General features: G+C 43.1%; 1 protein-coding gene across 7 annotated transcripts in view; it reads left to right on the plus strand.

Moving 5' to 3' along the window:
* The window catches only part of LOC119464960 (uncharacterized), a 101,149-nt gene that overhangs the window by 75,343 nt on the left and 6,711 nt on the right, over nt 1-19,095 (plus strand). For 6 of the 7 annotated variants that reach the window (XM_049669034.1, XM_049669053.1, XM_049669037.1 and 3 more), the window contains 3 exons: nt 507-950; nt 6,701-6,781; nt 11,706-11,768. In XM_049669034.1, coding sequence (XP_049524991.1) covers nt 507-950; nt 6,701-6,781; nt 11,706-11,768 — 588 coding nt within the window. The remainder of the gene's footprint in view (nt 1-506; nt 951-6,700; nt 6,782-11,705; nt 11,769-19,095) is intronic. The other variant, XM_049669030.1, reaches the window with a different exon arrangement.

A 19,095-nucleotide genomic window follows, 5' to 3' on the forward strand; every position in this document is an offset into this window, starting at 1 on the left:
TTGTGTTAGTCTCAAAATTCCTGCTAAGTTGACATGCCTCAAGCACTGACCAGCTTCATTTCCACAATTGCAATGTGCACTGTGTTAGTGAGTGAAATTTTGTTAATGAGTTCATTGGCAATTATCATAGTTTCTGACTGTTGCCTTGAATTCTTTATTTTTTAATGTGGAGACAAATTATACACAGTGCTCTGCTGCAAGCACAAAGGCCTGCAGTTCTCTGCAAAGCTACAAAATCTGCGCATTTGTGCTTCTGCTAATGTGCTAACAATTTATTTTCCTTTAGAACTGTTTTTTTTATCATGGCAGCCTTTGATTAGTTTATCCTCTCTTGAAGGGATAACGTACATGAATTTCTCATGTTACTTGATGTGGTGGTTTGTGTATTGTGTTTCAGTATTTTAGCCTCTTACTTTCATTATAGTGCCTAAGAAACTTCTATTTGAGTGGTCTTCTTTTGTTAGCTATTACATTACTTTTTGTACTTGTATCTTCTTTTCTCTCAGCAGCAGAGTAACTTAAGTGCAAGTTTGCCTGCACTTTCCTCAGTTTGGGAGGAAAGCATGGTCATCCAAGGGACCCAAAACTCCGCTGAGAGCTTCTTGCTTTCCTCATGGAAAAAAAAATGTAAGAATGTACGGCGCCGTCTGGACTTCAACACGTCAAAAAAACTGTATGCACCTAAGCAGCACTCCCACAACGAGCACTTGGTGGCTACCATGGTGAATAGAAAAGATGTTGATGACAAAAACTTTACCGAAGTCAGCACTCAGACGCATGGGGTTGACCCAACTTATGGAGAAAAGAGTACACAGACTGACCTGCCAAGTACCTACAAGAAGCATGACCAAAGCGATGGTTCTTTACCTCTCCACCATAAGTTGCTACAAACTGATGATGCCAACAAATCGACTGTGATCATGGGCACACAGACAGATGTGGAGTGGGAGGTAAGAAAGCACATTTTCTTGCAATAATGAGTCTTAATATGCACTGATTGCAAATATTGTGCAGCGCTTAGGAATTTTACGGCTTCAGCTGGAAACTCGAAAAGGCACATTAAAGGAAAGCACTACTAAATCAGTTGAAATTCATATGGATTCTTTCAAAACTCTTTCACTAATTTCACGGTTGATTACTAGAAGAGAAAATAAAGGTCTAACTTCATTTCATGCTGAACCCCCATTACGTCAGTGTGACGACATGGGTTTCAAAGTATTTTTTTTTGTAATTCAGCTGTTATGCCACAGTAAAAGTCCATGTTCAGTTCGTGGCTCCCTTCGAATACAATGTTAGTTCACTTTTACTCACTTAAAATAATCGAGGCTTTAGAAGATGCTGTCAAAGTTCATGACATCACGGCGAGTTGGTGCGCGAACTCCCAGTCAGCATCATCACCAGTCTTTCATTTTTGCATCTTTTCTGGTTTATCAAGCCGCCTATCACAGTAAGAGTGGCTTTTTTGGTGTTTTAGAAGGGTAATTTGCTACAACTCAACTTATTTTTCTTTTTGGTGTCCCTTTGACTCTTTTCTTACCATTAGAAATGTGCTCATTTTTGGTGTTTGTACATTTTAACATTTTATTGCATGACGTAGCAGTCGCAACCTATACTGCGATACATAAACTTATAGCCTTTTCACCGGTGTTTTGAATGGATGTATAGCAGTAATAATTGCTGTGACAATTTGGGAATTCTTATGTGAAACTTCAAAGAGGCACGTCAAGGAACACTAATAAAAGTAATTATATATATATATATATATATATATATATATATATATATATACACACACACACACACACACACACACACACTGAGGATAAAAGAAAATCATAAATAAACAAAACGTGCACCTGATTCCTAGTTCCCAACTTCTGTACATCTGATCACGTAAAAAAAAAAAAAATATTATGAAGGTTTTTTGGCATCAATACTAGCCATAGTGATGCTCATGCTATGCGGAAAAGCAATAGCTTCGCAAATGTGCAACGGGTAAGTTCCTATTGTACAGGGAGCATTTCTTTTTACTGATTCCAGCAGGAACCTGGTTTGCTTTTATAACTGCATTATTTAGGCTTGCGAAGCATTGGTTGTCAGGTCAGGGAGCACGCAGAAACCTCCTCATACTTTATCATTGCGTTCGATCAGCTTTTCTGTGCAAGCAAGGTGACCTGGTGTGCATTCAACTGGCACTGGAGCCTCCATATACTTTCTTCCGTTCCTGTACAGTGCTGTACGGTAATGTGGAGTCTTACACAATATCTTAGTAATGAATAAAGGAACTTGCACAGGCCAGTGTTACAAATGTAAGAGATTAGACAGCTAGTCAAGCTTCGGTCAAACGTTGGTCTGAAATCGACTGTGTGCTCTTGTGAGAGTGGAAACCCCCAACCGCGAGAAGGATTGCTCGTAATAATTTGTACCTGCATTGTTGAAGTGCTGAGGGACAAAAGCAACCCATGGTGGGGAAAATTAAGTTGCACTTGATATTAGTCGAACACAATTATCAAAATAACATGCAGTCATGAGCATCTACCGTTTTTTTAAGACATCATTAAAACAGCCTATCAACGGATCGGAAAATTGACAACCCGGGAGAAACTTCTGTCTTCACTGCTGCTCTCGTTTAAAAATTGTGTTGCCGAGTTGAGTGAAGCGCAAATTTTGCAGCATCTCTTTATTGAAGAAGTGCTAGGAGCACTGGAGGCTAGTTCGGACTATACCTACAGTCGAAGTTATTTTTTCAGACTCCCAAGTCTGCGAAAAATTTTTAAATCGAACAAATAGGTAAAGTTCAGTCGCTATTTCAGACGGTGCATGATGCAGCTAGTAAAAGAAATCCAACGGAAATGTTCAACAGTGCATAGAAAAACTTTCTATTTGATCTATTTTTATAAGCGCGATAACGAAAGAGTCAAGTGTAGATGGTCAATGGCGCCTAATGTGGGAATCGTCATAAGTTTCATTAGCCCAGCCAGTTTAGCCAAAACATTTTTTATTCAGTGTACAGTCAGTGCAGACTGAAATGTGAACAAATGGGAGTAAACAAGAGCACATCTTATCATTTCTACATTAGTCAGTGCACATTATAATTAGTGTAAAAAAGCGTGTGTTGCTTTGGAAGTTCAGGTTCAAGCTGTTTCGATTGTGCCTCTGGTGCAGTTAATTTAGTTTGGGGAAATAATGTACTATAACAGTTTGCAAACTGGTTCCACACCATCAAACCTGTTAGGCCGGTTTAGCTCGGCACACATGATCCTTCGCCTCACATGTTGTAACGCAACATGGGGAATGTAGGCAATGAACAACTAGTCTTGTGTGTGCAAGTTTTTGCCCTGAATAATTGGAAATGATTGGCTCATGGGCACTGGCAAATGGGGGGCAGGACAGGACGTTTCATTGGGTTTTAAGCATGTAAATTTAATGTTAGCTGCAACAAACATATATGCTTCCTATAGCTGTTACTTGAAATAACTGGCATTATATATTTCAAATTGAACACGTATACATGTGAATAACTGCAACTAAGAGGGCAGACATGGTGATGTGTGTGATACAAAAGTGCTCTCCGGTGAGGCATGCATCGTTAAATGCTTTTTATTATGCACATACTCACTTATATTATGGTTTTATTTTTATTGTTATGATATTAATAAGTGCATGAAATACGCATTTATTTTGTAAACATGAAAAAAGCAAGTGGTACTGATTAAATTAACGTGCTGTCTTGCTCTTGCCTAAATAAAAAGCTGGAATTTCATTGAAAATGCTGCAAGCAATAATCAAGGAGTTTTGCGGTGACTACATAGACAAGTTAAAGGACAAAGACAGAGAACTAATACCAGCCATTGTACATGCAGAGGAATACTGAGCTACATTTAATAAAAATGATCCACGCAATTCTTGAATAAGCACAGGTTGTTTCATATGCATTATAATGTGCAGAAGGCAATGAAAAAGCATGGAGGGCAATCACTATGGGCAACGTTCAAAACATCTTGCTAATAGAAATCTCCAAAAATGGAACAACACTATTGTAAATTTTGAACCTCACTTGCTCAAGACAATACAGTAGGTGTTAGACAGATTTTTTTTATAAAGCTGCTATGAGCGTAGCAAATGTGGCATTTTTGCCGAGGAGTTGGTAGGCAAGGTGGACATACTTTCCTACAATAGTGCGAGGTTGATAAGACTGATCAATAAATATTGATGAAATTTTTTTATTAGAACCTTGGGGGCACTTGATTATACGGCAAATTTGCAGGTAGTCATAACTTAGGGCACTTCGATTTCTGCGCGCGCGTGTGTGTGTGTGTGTGTGTGTGTGTGTGTGTGTGTGTGTGTGTGTGTGTGTGCGCGCGCGCGCACGTGTTCTCAGTTTTTTTTTTTTTTTTTTAATCTTGCAAATAGCACCTAATTCGAGATACTAATCATCGGATTTGAGCACCCAATCCAGGCAATATCGAAACCAAGCACAATGACAGCGGCCAAAAAGCAGCCCTGCTATCATGTCGGATGGAAATGCCATGTGACGTAGTGCACGACAAAGTTTCAATGGTGACATGTCACAGCAAATAATGATACGGCATGTTTTCCTGACAAGCATCTGCTGCGACATGCCATCATTTAAACTTTGTCATGCACTTCATCATGGGGCGTTTATATCTGACGTAATACCGTGGCAGCCTTGAATGTTTTGAAATTCAGTGATGAATAACCTGATTTAGTGCAATTCTCAAGGTTTTTTAAAACGGGTTGCAATAAATGTGACTGCCTCTAAAATTACCATGTCTCCACCCAAAGTCTTAATTAAAGAAAATTAACACGCTTTTATTAATTAGCCTTTTCAAGCTTACATTAAAATAGCGATAAAGTATGTCCGCCTCACCTAACATCATCATCATCAGGCTATATTTATGTTCACTGCAGGACGAAGGCCTCGTCCTGCGATCACCAATTACCCCTGTCTTGCGCTAGCTGATTCCAACTTGCACCTGCAAATTTCCCAACTTCATCACCCCACCTAGTTTTCTGCCGTCCTCGACTGCGCTTCCCTTCTCTTGGTATCACCTAAGTCGTCTCTCACCTAACAACTCCTCTGCAAAATTTCCATGTTCACTACCTTTAATAAAAAATGTATATAGGCTAAAAAACACCGTGCCTGTGTATCACGTTTCTCTGTATTGCACAAGTGCATGCAAGTGCTGCTGCTTGAGCAAAACAGGATGCTGCATTAATTCTACATGCAAACAGCTTCAAGTAACATGATCTCACTTTTTACCTATGATTAATGATGGCACTGAAAAGGTTGACTCACTGTCTTGTTTTTCGAGCTGCTTGTGCTTGCTGCCATGAATTTTGATGCATTTCCAGTCACATTGCTGAAGCAACAGCAGTACTATATAGATGTGAAAGTAAGCAGTACTGTGCATGCCACACAATATTTTTCTTTACATTCAGAATTATGTTCAACTGCTGAATTGAGGCTCTTCTCTGGGATAATGGGAAGTTATAGTGCATGACACCCAGAGTAATCTATCTCATACAATTCGTCACACCAGCACAGCAGCATTTTAATTCTCGGCTACAGTGTGATGATTACTGCTCCTGTGGTTGCCTTGCTAAGTTTTTTTTTTCCATAAGCACCTCTTTTTTCTGCTCTGTATGTTTCCTGGTGTTGTGCCTTAAAAGGACCATGACACAAATATTTGAACATGAACTGTGGATTGCAGTTAATCCATACGCATCCCACATCGAGAAAGTTTGAGTGTATTCGGTGTGGCTCGTAAATTATATTAGAAATTTTTTATATCACACTAGAACCATACAGCAGTCTGGCAACACTAATGTGTGACATCACGGATCACATTCTGTGTGGTTTTATTCCCGCACGCTCGAGATAATTGCTGCATGCATCCTCTGGTTTATGCTGTGCTTAACTTGCATTTGAAAGAATTGCTAGTGCAATGCATTGGCAGTACCCTTGCTGCAGTCGAGTTGTTATACAGCTGTTTCAGTTACCAGAGTTTTGGCAATCGTTCGGAGATTTTTGAAAAATGTTTTGGCCATAGCGTGCAGCTGGCGTGGCTAAGTTGAACCTAGGTGTCCATAGTTCTTGGCATCTATGCAGCACCTTTACCAAGTTGTACATACAAACCATCATACAGGCTGCTAGTGGGGTGGGTCAAGTATGGAAGGGAACCTGTTTTCTTTAGCCTAATGCATCTCTCGACTTCACGTCACCCAATATGCTTGCTTGAACCCTTTCATTCAGAACCGGTAATCTTTTTTTTTTTTTTTCCTTGTTCAGGTTTGGTATGGGTTCACATACATTTCAGAAATATCGGTTCATGTTCAGGTTTAGTTAAAAAATCCCTGTGTCCCTGCGCTTCAAGTTGTCCATTAATACGCCCTCACGCTGCAATTTGCTAGCCTCCTAGTTAGCTTAGATGGTAGAGTGACCGCCCAAGAGAGGTGTTGGTGCCGGGTTCAAATCCCAGGACGCATTTTTCCTCAACTGCGAAGCTTTATTTCGGAGAAACCCCTATGGGTTTTCTTTCTAGCTTCATGCTACATTCACTTGGATGACAATATTTCCTTTCGTCTAACGTATGGTCTGTTATCAGTAGTTCTGGGAGCAATTTTTGAGGCCTTTATCCAGAATGTTGTGCAACTTAAATCTTGCTTTAATTTTCAGATTTGTCCTCCAAGTGGAAATGAGCAGAGAGACCAGGAACTGCGCTCGCTGAAAGATCGGCTCAACCTGGCAGTGCACAACGTAGGTTTTGTTAAGGCAGTTCTTGAGCGCTTATTTTCATCAGATTGAATGTGCTTTACTTACTTGCATAAAAACCTATGAGGTGAACCAGCCTTTTTAGTCAGAAATGGAAATCTGCTATGTCATGTAAGCTATGCTCAATTCAAATACAAAGTTATTGGTTTTAACGCGATAGCGTTAAGGGCCCTGTGTTGCAGAAAATCCGGCATCGGCGTGGATGCCGGCATCCGTGGCGGAGAAAATCATCCCCAACCACCCCGACCGTGCAGGCCCTCCATGTGGTGCAGGGTTTTGGCGAACAAAAATTGAATTTCTCACAGTGAAACTCGTCAGAAAAATGGTAAAGTACGACTTAACCACAACCTACAGACATCATGGCGTCGGATTGTAATTTGAATGTACGAGAAAAAATAATTCTGTTACGAGGAAACTCAAACACAAACCCCTTTTCCAGCATTTCTACCATGCTCAGGTACTTTACTTGCGAAAATGCTATCCAGATGGCGCTCGCATCCTTGGCAGGTCAAATTGGGACTTCACCTGCCTAATGCTTTTTGGACATGCGCGCGCATCGAAGCAATGGCAAACAATTAATAAAATAATAAAAAGAAGGTGCTAGGGCCTTCACATTTTAATATAAGACGACTTATATTTCCCCCTGAAAAACGTCTTCCCAGCAATGCATTTCTGTTTAAAAGTGAAGCCGACTTTAAGGGGATCGGTGTAAGCTTGGTCTTTGTAAGCTGGCTTTTCCACGTTCTGTGTTGCAGTGAAGCCCACTGAAATAAAAATTCGATGCGAACGGGGTCCGATAACGGTGTCGCGTTCCACTCTTAAAGGCAAAGCTTAAGCATTCTCCAATTTTTAATTGGCTCATATTGTACAACATTGCAGTCATTCTGTCTGTGTTGTTACTGCAGGGAAATATAAAATTCAAGATTTTGGTTTCTGTTGCAAAGATAGGTCACTGCATACAGAATTCACATAGCACTGAAACCACTATATTTAGTTTTGTGCTGTCATTTTTACTGAATTAAGAAAAAAAAAAAAGATTGAGCTATAAAAATATTTAGCTAACCTTCTGCACATGTGTTTTTGCAATTGAAATAAAAAACAAAAGAGCTTTGGGTGGTGATCAGAGCTTTGAAGCAAAATACAATGTCTTGAGTTTGCTAACTTCAAATAAAATTGGGGCAGAGGAATGCATTGGTGAAATCTGCATTATTTTGATTTTTTTTTCAACAAAGTTTAGGTTTGGGCAGTAAAAAACAAAAAAAGTTGCATGTTATTCAAAATTCATAACACGCCCATACTCTGAAAGGAGATACAGCTTGGTCTGATCAAACCTAAATCTGCAACAAATAGCTGACCTCATAGGGTCAAGTTGCGACTTAGACTTTCAAAGCGAATTGCTTTCTTTGGCTCTTTCAGCCATTTTCACGAATGTACTTTTTCTGCTGAAGTCACGTGCTCTAACACAACTGAGTTGTGGGGCAGGTTCATCACCGAATGCCAACTTACTCTCTGAGATGCACATGCTGTCACAACGGGAGCTTTGTGGTGTCTGAAGGTTTGGATGCTGTGGTCGGTGGTGGCGATGTGTTGTGTTTCTCCAATGCCTCGGCTGATGATTGCGAGGCGTGTTCTTTTCCGAAGTCCTTCACCTTGTCGAGATGCACTATTTTGTCTTGCCAGCTCAGCACAGCTTCACTTAGATTGACTAACAAACAGTGCAAGGGATCTTCAGGATTTTTAAAGCAAATGGTTGGAGGAGTATCTAGCCACTGTGGAGTAAACAAGTGGAGAAGAAAGCACAGGTGCAGCGTTACTGTCTGTTTGTGTTTGTGTTGAATGTGTTTTTCTGAGCGTGAAAGAAGCCCGCGAATACACGCAGAATTGCCGCGCAAGTGGCCGCTCGAGGCATTCTGCGTGTATTCGCGGGCTTCTTTCACGCTTGGAAAAACACATTTATGAAGCAGGTATTGAGCAACAGAAAGCTGTATCAGGAGTTTTTCATGTTGCTCTACAATCTTCTCATTGGCACTTTGATAATTAAAGCAGTACTTCTCGAGTTAGATAATTAATTACAATTACCTAATTAAATCTCAGTAACAAAAAAATTACTGGCGGCTACTTACCCGCGGTAGGGCCCGTCATACGGCCCTTCATACTTAGGGAACAATTTGGAAGACAGACCAGGAGCGTGGGGTGGTAAGTACAACCAGACAAATGTTCTGAGAACGAAAGTAGCAAGGGCAGGGTGGTCGTCCCGGATCTGACTCTGGCGCTGCTGGTCAGTCATACTGAGACACCTGGCCAGTTGACGACATTCTTTGGCATATCGGGCAGCTTCGGAAATAGACGCATACTCGGAGGCATCAGTGGTTGTAGGGCAGTAAGGTGTCTATGGTATGACATGGTTGGTGACCATACAGTAGGAAGAATGGAGAAAAACCAGTTGCGACTTGCGTAGCAGTGCTGTAGGCGTAAGTAGCAAAGGGGAGAACCAGGTCCCAGTTTACCTGATTGAACGCAACATGGGTCGCAAGCATGTCGCCCAAAGTCCGATTAAACCGCTCAGTGAGGCCGTTTGTCTGAGGGTGGTAGGCCGTGCTGGTGTGATAGACAATATGGCACTCATGAAGCAGGGCTTCAACCACATCAGATAGGAAGACATGGCCGCAGTCGCTCAGGAGTTCGTGTGGAGGGCTGTGTCGAAGAATAAACCAATTAAGAATAAACCAGTTATGTACGGAACACCGCACCCTATAGGTTGTGCACTACTGAGCCCAAGTTGCGATAATGACGTCCAGAGGTTTCTTTACTTCTATGTCTATCATGCATAACTGTACATTGTGTCGTGTGAAAGCTGTTTAAATTACGACAAGATCTGCTTTTCCAATCATGCAGAGTTGCAAGGATGGTTCCTACTAATAGCAAATTATTAGCCGGCGGTTGCTAGCCTCCCTGTCTTTCCGTCTTTTTCCTCCTCCTCCTCCTAGCCAGTGTTAAGTAAGCGTATTACAAGGTATCTCTTAAGTGGCCCCATCAACAACTATCCTGAACAATATGCAACTGAAGATTCTCTTAAGATGCTTTTTAATCTGACAGCCTCCTTGACAGGGCTCCGCGCCACAGTAATACCAGAAATACAGAACTGCACCACAAACAGCACAAACAACAAGACCACACGACAGAACATTGGAACCTCTGCCAGGTGGAAATGTGACAGAAGAGCGAAAATTGCAAATGGAGGACTGATGGCATTGGCTGTACCTGTGGCTATAGATGCTTGGTTTACCTCAATGATGATGATGAATAAAGCACTCTTAGGTTTTAAAGCGAATTTTTCTTTGCCTCTTCCTTCAACTTTCCCACTGCTGCCGCTACTGCTGGCTGCTCTCTTGCTGAATAGCTCTTACTGAATGCGTGGGTCATACTGAACGTCACGTCGTACAATTGCCATCCATGCTGGCTACAGTTTTGGACGATTGGCAAGTACCAGACACAATGTAAACAAAACACCTGATATAGTGTGAATCGAAGTGGCCCGTGGTGGCAGGTGATGCACATAAGCGAGGACTTGAGTTCCAATACCAACAGGCCGTCGTCGTCATTTTATCACCTTCATGCCATTGTCATCATTAGTTTGTTGTAATGTCATCATCATCCTTCCGCAGTCTTCACTCTGTCGCTGTCACTATGTTCTTATATTATCATCATCATGCCGTCATCTTCAAGCTTTTTATCGTCATACCGTCGTCGTCGTTCCTCATCATCAGTCGTTCGTTGTCATTCCATCGTCGTCGTTGCGTCGTCATGTAAGTCGCCATCAAGCCATCGTGGTCATTCCATCATCGTCATTTTGTTGTAGTGTTTCCCCTGGTTGTCATCCCATAGTCATCATGCCTTTGTCGTCACACCGGTGTCGTCATTCCACCTTCACATACCATCGTCATGTCGTTGTCATCATTCAAGCTCCGTCATTTCCTTTGTCACACCGTCGTATTCAGTCCAGCATCGGCATCACATTGTCATCACGCTGTTATACCATTGTCATCATGCCATTATCATCATTGCATCATCGTCATGATGTTGCTGTCATGCTGTCATGGTCATTCCATCTTCGTAATTCCGGCATCATCATACAATTGTCATCACGCTGTCATTGTCATTTGAGCTCTGACATTTCTTTGTCACACTGTCATTGTTATTCCAGCATCAGCATCACGTCGTCATGCTGTCATCCTCATACCAGCATTATCATCCCGTGGTCATCATGCGATTGTTCTCGTCGTGCAGTCGTGGTCAGTCCATCATTGTCATTTTGTCATAGCGATTGCAGTGTCATCATTTCATCGTCATCATACAGTCATCTTCATGCCATCGTGGTCATTCTGTCGTCGTCATGCTTGGCATGTGCATGATTGAGCGCAAACAAGTTTATGTTGAGCAAGGCGATTCCCTGTGAAAATGCGTTCAGCTGCATCGTGTGGTCTCTCCTGGCAAATGATCGCTAAATAGGAACAGCGTTCTGCACAAACATCAATGAAACCTTCGTTTAACAAATTTTCACAGTGCATGGGCTCTGCAGAATTTTCGTTTCAGTTTCAATAACGAGGCAGCACTTATGCTTTCTTTGTGAAGGCTTTGCGCAATTTTCTGCTAAAAATGCCATTTTGGAGCAGGATGGTGCAATAGGCTGCTCTTGACACAATGTGGCATGATTGGCACAGCTGTTCCCACCACTGCACTAACCAGCTCTGTCAGTGCACGAACAATTGTGAGCCACGCATACCAGTTTCATGAAATTAAAATGAATGTCTTACCATTTTGATGTTAAAAGGAAAATTTTAGATGAAAAATTGTTTCGAAAAAGCATGTATCCCCCAACTATATACTTTACCATTGCAATTATTTTCAGGCTCAGTCAAAGGCGTTACTTTCTCTGGAACTCCAGACACTCCTTGATGTTTCAACGAAAGAGGTAAGAACCAAATTTTTTAAGATGTCATTTGTTGTCTGGCAGAAAGGAATTAAGCAATCGAGTTTGCATACAAACAGTTGAATTTGCTTGTATAAAGGGTGATGTTAAAAAAGTGAAAATGAAACATTTTAAGAAAAAGATTCAATGACTTGATAAACTTTTTAAAGAGCAAACAAGAGACAAGGCACAAAAGGAAGGTCAGACACAGGACATTAATATGCACCAACCAGGCCCACAGAAAGTTCTTCTAAGCCATAATTCAGTGACTGTGAGGATTCTTTCTTCCCCACTCATTCCATCAGGTCAGCAGGTACTAGATAGGCAAGTAGCCATTGCAGTTTGTATATTAACTAAAGTTGGTTAATTATGAATATTTGTTCTAGGGCTCATGTTGATACTGGGAGGCTAGATTGGCACAGGAGGCTAGAGCATTTTATGCAAACTTAAAAAGCTCGTATTGTGTAGATATTTGTTCACAAAAATTTGCAATATTCTGCTCCAATCTTAAAATGGTGCTTAATTTCTTACCGCATGGTGTATCATATACAGGGTGCGCCATAATTATTCACCCACTTTGCTAACTGTGTCCAATTTTTAACATTTCTTCACATCGTTGTATGAAACGTTCCTTCAATCTCTCTTTTGTATTCTATTCTGACCGTGTTTCATGCTGGTTTGTTTATTTTTCTGAAAATTGCATGCCCTAGCTCACATCAAGCCATAATCTTGTCACAAAGCGAGGTCGGACGCTCTCCTTTCAAGGTTGCCGAAATGCTAAAAAAAGTTACTGTAAGATTGTTCAATGGCCTCTCAAGAGTGGCCCACTTAAGGGCTGACCCTGCAGTAGTCATCCTGTCTCTGTTGTGACTACTCAAATTTAAAAAATTGTGAGGGAGAGAATCGCATCTCAGCCATAGAGGAGCGTCAGAAGGCTGGCCTTGGAGCAGAATGTGTTGGTGACAACAATGAGAAGAGCCGTGCGAAGGAACCTTGTGGGGATTGAGGGTTGCACCGGCGCCATTGCACAGGCTTCACCTGTTCTGCCATCCTTCGCCTTCGTTCCCCGCTCGCCTTCATTCCCCGCACGTGCCTAACCGGTTCCCGCAGTGGCGCTGCGCACGCGGTGGTTTGCGGTGAGGGCAGGGCGCTGACGTCACGGCGGCCGCGTTTCGGCTGCTAGCGGTAGAGCGTGGCTCTCTCTTCTTCTCCGGGGACCAGCGCACAGTACGTACATGCTTTCCTCTCGTCCGCCGACACCTTTGTGACTAGGACTGGAGCTCGCGCACGGAGCCTTTGCCCGTGCGGGGAGCGTGTACTTTGTGTTGATCCTTTTCCCGACGCTAAGCCGACGAGCGGTGCCATAGTGCTCGCACGAGGTCGTACCACGCCGAGCCGCACTTGCCGAAAGCCTAAGCCGAGGGATATTGCCCGTGCTCTCGCGAGTTGACCCATTGGTTATCGTCAGAGCTAGTAGCATAGCCGCCGGGACTTTTCTTAGCGGCGTGTCCCAGCTTGAGCCTGTGCTCTCGCCGCGACGTGCTATAGGCGCCTGTTATTGTATTTTCGCCCTGGTGTGGGACCCCTTTGGCTCCCCACCGCGCGGGCGTTTGTACAGTGCTGGTGCCGACGGATTCAATAAACGCTTTTCGTCAACTCAGGGCTTTTACTGTGTTTTTGCGTGCGTCGCTCGGCAGCCCCTTGCGGCCTCTGAGCTCGCGTGCGAGCGGTGCCGGAGGCGACGGCTTACGCGGCCCTGTGGCTCGCTAAGCTCGAACCCGCGGTGGTTGGTCTCCTGTGAGACACCAAGAACACACACTGGCGCCCAACGCGGATTCAAAGGCTCATTAAGCCTTTGTCTGTGCTTAGCCGAGTCAATACGCCTTACTGAATTCGACTCGCCGCGTTGTGTCTGCTAGGCGTAGTGACCATTGTTCTTTGTTAGTGCTAGCAGACGCCACGTTGCTCGAGAACGGGGCCAGGGCCCCCCTTGAGCAGCTAGCTCCTGCACTCTCGCTTGTAACGACCTCCTGTGGGGACGGCAGCGCAAGGCGCTACGTACCAGCTCCCTTTGGAGCAGTAGCGTTGTTTGAAAACGGGGCCAGAGCCCTCTCTGAACAGTGTACACGGGCACATTCGTCTGCCACGGCTCCCTTTGGAATGCCAAGCAGTGCGATGTCGCAGCGCTCCCGATCATTGACTCCCTCACGAGTAAACAGAGCGCAGCACGAAACTGGGCCTTAGCCCTCTCCGACTTTTGCCCGTTGGCTGCTTCTCAATTGAACAGCCAAAATCAGTGGAATGCTGCGGCCCCCTGTGGAGATTACAACACGGCGACCACGAATTTCGCTCATACGTCTCCCTTTGGAGTACATTCGGTGGCGCCCAGTGGCACACCGATCGAGCAAACACCTGTTTTATCAACGCTGGCTGCTTCTCAGTTGAACAGCCAAAAGCAGTGGAATGCTGCGGCCCCCTGTGGGGATTACAACACGGCGACCACGAATTTCGCTCATACGTCTCCCTTTGGAGTACATTCGGTGGCGCCCAGTGGCACACCGATCGAGCACGCGCCTGTTCTGTCAACGCTGGCCGCAAGCGGCCTAAGCAATTCACGTATAGCTGCCTCAAGTGGCGGCTGTGAACGACAGCAGGCGCACCCTGCTAGGAGCCCTTTTTTGCTCTGGGGACGGCGGCGCGCCGGCCGGTATCCCTGTGGAAACCGCGCCACTGATCGAGCTGGACGTCAGTTCATCCTTGCTCGATCGCGTCGGTAGCCCCTTGAGGCCTCTGAGCTCGCGCGCGAGCGGTGCTGGAGGCGACGGCTGACGCGGCCCTGTGGCTCGCTAAGCTCGAACCCGCGGTGGTTGGTCTCCTGTGAGACACCAAGAACCCGCAACCTCAGCATGTTCTCTTACAAGTTCCAGAGAAGACATGGACTGACGGAGGTGCAGATAAAAGGAAAATGGGAAAAACCACTTTCAGTTTGCATGGGCCATGAAGCTGTCTTCACCATTGAGAAAATTTTCATTAAGAGGCCCCTCACAGTACTCAAAACTACTGTGTGCTTGTGCTCCAACATCAAAGCTTGGTGATGCAGTCAGTTTGCCAGTTTTCTGAAGCTCCCAATCCAGCATTTGTCATGGCTTGAAACTGAAGTAACTTCCATGGCCCAAATTTCTCCTGATTTGTGTGAAAAGGTGCAAAGACTGACACTGACACATAAATTAAACAAATTCTAGAGCCTCTTTCACTGCCCTGGTACCAGTCCCACTTCAGCGAGCAGCCTTGGACCTTACAGCAGGACGGTACCCTAGCACACAAATCGAAGAGCAAATTGACACCACAGCAGTTGTTACACTCTCATGCCCAACTTAATTCCAGCTGAAGAGTGTCCGAACTACTCTGATGGACTTTTGTGTGTGGGCTATTCTTGAAGAGGAGGCATGCATCTGTCAGTACACCCAAGTGGTGGCCCAGAAAGGTCGTTGGAGCGAGCACGGAAATGAATTCCACTTCAGATACCTTGAAGGCCGCGATTGAAGCTTACCCAGGATGTGTAAAGGCCGTGATCAAGGCCTAGAGCCTATATATGTAATAAAATGTTTTGTGTAGCATTGCTCATATATCGGGTAAATGCTCCACGAAAGATTTCCTCTTATATTTTTATTCTCAATAAAAATATTAGGCATATAGGTAAACCTCGTGGCGGTATTTGTGGCACACACTGCACACATATACAAATATAACAACTTTTGGTACTTTGATAGAATCAACACCTATTTGCCAAGAATCTGTGTCATTCCTAGTAATGAAATTCATAGCAGCAGTTACTCTAGAAATGATTTCCTTGAGTTCTTTTGTTTTTCTTGAAATATGTATGCTTGATAGAATGAACACCTATTTGCCAAGAATCTGTGTCATTCCTAGTAATGAAATTCATAGCAGCAGTTGCTCTAGAAATGATTTCCTTGAGTTGTTTTGTTTTTCTTGAAATATGTATGCTGGCAGCTCGTAATACAATGCACAGAAAGTTCGTAAAAAAACATGTTATTTTCCTCATTATTACACTTGACAGCAGCGCCGAAAAAATAGCAAGGGTTTTGTTGGCTCTTTATCAGGTCGGTCTAATGTGGTGTTTTGAACCAGAAAGACATTCTGGTCCTTGCCTGAGGCAAGCATTAATTGCTGTGTCATACATGATGCAGTTATGGGTTGTTTTGTGGGTGAGAGCAGGGATTTGTTTTGTTGCAATAAAACTAATTTGGTGGCATAATACGGTATTTTTACAGGCTATATTGTTGATTAGCATCATTATTGTGATGAATATGTCAGAAAATGAAAATACCAACTGTTTTTACGATAGACATAGTGTGGGAGCAGCCATGTTCCCAGAGTAGTTTTTCAGATCGAATCGAATATGAATTTAATAGTACCAGAAGTGAATCAAATATTTTTCTAATAGCCTTCTCACCACTCATAACATTAGAATTTTTTTTTTATTGCACTGCACATTATAAAGCATGCTTAATTGAAAGCACAAAGGGAGCATTAGAAACAACTAAGGACTTTGTTCGCAAGCTCGGGGCTCTTCGGAGCATACATGGTCATGCATTATCACATAAAGTTTAGAAGGGCAGCCTTGTTGGCCAAACAATATCCATGTATACCTTCATGGCCAAATCATAAATGCGTGCTGTCTGCGGCAATGCCAGACAAAAAAAAAAAAAAAAAAAAAATTCTCTAGTTTTAATGATCATGGAAGTTCGTGCCAATATTGTATCATGCTGCATCTATCATCATCATCATCAGCCTATATTTTATGTCCACTGCAGGACGAAGGCCTCTCCTTGCGATCTCCAATTACCCCTGTCTTGCGCTAGCGTATTCCAACTTGCGCCTGCAAATTTCCTAACTTCATCATCCCATCTGGTTGTCTGCCGACCTCGACTGCGCTTCCCTTCTCTTGGTATCCATTCTGTAACCCTAATGGTCCACCGGTTATCCATCCTACGCATTACATGGCCTGCCCAGCTCCATTTTTTCCGCTTAATGTCAACTAGAATATCGGCTATTTCCGTTTGTTCTCCGATCCACACCGCTCTCTTCCTGTCTTTAACGTTAGGCTTAACATTTTTCGTTCCATCGCTCTTTGTGCGGTCCTTAACTTGCTCTCGAGCTTCTTTGTTAACCTCCAAGTATCTGCCCCATATGTTAGCACCGGCAGATTGCAATGATTGTACACTTTTCTTTTCAACGACAGTGGTCAGGATTTGGCAATGCTGCATCTATAGATAGTACTAAATCTCTTAATAGTCAAACAGGTGTTGCATCTATATATAGTACCAAACCATACTGAATGCCATGTCTAAACTAAATTTTATTCCGAGTGATCGTGTTTAGCCGGAAAAGTCTGGATGTCTTGGGAATGCAGCGTGCTCTATTATGTTATGTACACTGTGGATGTGACCTATTCAAGACTAATAGAATTTTCGAAAAGTGAATATTCGATTCGAGGACCAAATTGAAAAGTGTATTCAGTTTGAGGACTGATTCGAATAGGGCAATGCTCAATTCAAAAGTTTTCTTCAACATTCACTCCTGCCCTATCCAAGAGCTAAAGAAAAGAGCATCATGCAAGGAAGAAGTCTCACAGAAAAAGGAAGGAGGTGTTCTGCAGCTTGTGTCAAGCTCCTGAAGCCTACCCAAAGCAAAAATCCACTTAAAAAGAAGTGCACTAAAGGATCCAGCTTATATATTGAACCTATGAATTACCGTATTTACTCATGTACGGCCCTCACTTTTTTTTTTCTTATCTTTTATTGGGTGCGGGCCTTACACGAGGCAGGCTTATAGCTACTCACTGAAGTCTTGAACTGCACTCAGACTGCTATACAAAATTAACAGAACCACTAAAAGCCGATTATGAACACATTCACAGTTGCTGACTTTTTCGGACGCAGACAATGGCACGAAAATGTCTGAATAATCGGGCCATTCGAAAACACGAATTGCGAGAGTAAAATAGATTCCGTTGTTTTTTGGGAGCTTCAGTGCAGCAAAAAATTTATTTACGAACTTTTCCTCTGTGTTGTGCTCCATTAAAATAAAGTTTACTTTAAATTTTGGGATGGCCAAAGCCGCAAGTGTGCTTTGTGTGCACTTATCACGCAGGCCGATATGCGTTGCGGGTCGTCATAAAGTGCTGGTATCGCACAGGTGGCATTGATTCCATGACGCTCAGTTAAGGCTGTGCTGCTCAAGATCAATTTGAAGCGCTGTTGGTTTTACCAAATTCCATCCATTAGGCACCAGACTTGTATACGTTACAGAAAAAAACGTAACTGATTGCAATTACTTCCTTCATAAATGTGATTAATTTCATAGAGTGATCAATTACTGCCCCACAAAAGTAACTGAGCAATTATAAAAGTAATTGATTACTTCTACGTTACTTTCCTCTCAACATTTATTAACAGTGTTCAAATACAGTAAATGTAGACTGAGCTGGTCTGGCCCTTTCAGTGCGTCCTCTGCAGCTGTTTGTTTACACACTGTTTATCTTCACTAACAGTTGCTTTTCAAAACTTTTGTCGGTCATCTTCCCTCAATCTCTAGTGAGGATATCAGCAGCAACACTCAATGTGCATGCTGGAGGAAAGGGTGCTGTTGTAACAATCAAACACTTTGCACATAATATTGTGGTTACTCAATACCTTTGCTCACGCAGCACTTCATTGTTGCTGGTACTCGGAGAAGGCACTCCCGGTAGGGCCAATTAAAAGTTAAAGAAATTGTCTGTCCTGGCATGAACGTTTGAAGTGGCCATTTCCATTGAGCCATAGCAGCGCCGGTTCATTTCTTTGGCCATATCTGATGGAGCGTTAATATGAGGAAACGAATACTTTGCACCTGGGTTTGCCTGTCTGAATATGTGCATACGCGAGACTGCTGTGTAGCATGACCGTGGCTGTTCTACTGTAGTTCCTGCCAAAATTCAAGTGCTCAAAATTAAGCTGCATCACCTGTTAGAGCTGGTCTTGTCTATAAAGAAACGAGTTGCTTGTAATTGGTTACTAGGAAAAAGTAATTAAATTACAGTAAGTGTTACCAAATAAAAACATAATCAATCAATTACAAAGCTACCAAGAAATGTAATTGATTACTATTAATTAATTACACGTAATTCGGTATGTAAAAGTCTGGTAAGCGCCCACACACACTTGGTAGGCGGTCGCGGAAGTTGCCGGCTGATCGGCCGCAGACCCGAACTCCACTTCACGCACGTGGCCGTCAGTCGGTGTAGTCTACTGGTATGAACATTTTAGGG

This window comes from Dermacentor silvarum, chromosome 1 (genome assembly GCF_013339745.2).
Source record: "Dermacentor silvarum isolate Dsil-2018 chromosome 1, BIME_Dsil_1.4, whole genome shotgun sequence".
In the NCBI taxonomy this organism is placed as follows: domain Eukaryota; kingdom Metazoa; phylum Arthropoda; class Arachnida; order Ixodida; family Ixodidae; genus Dermacentor; species Dermacentor silvarum.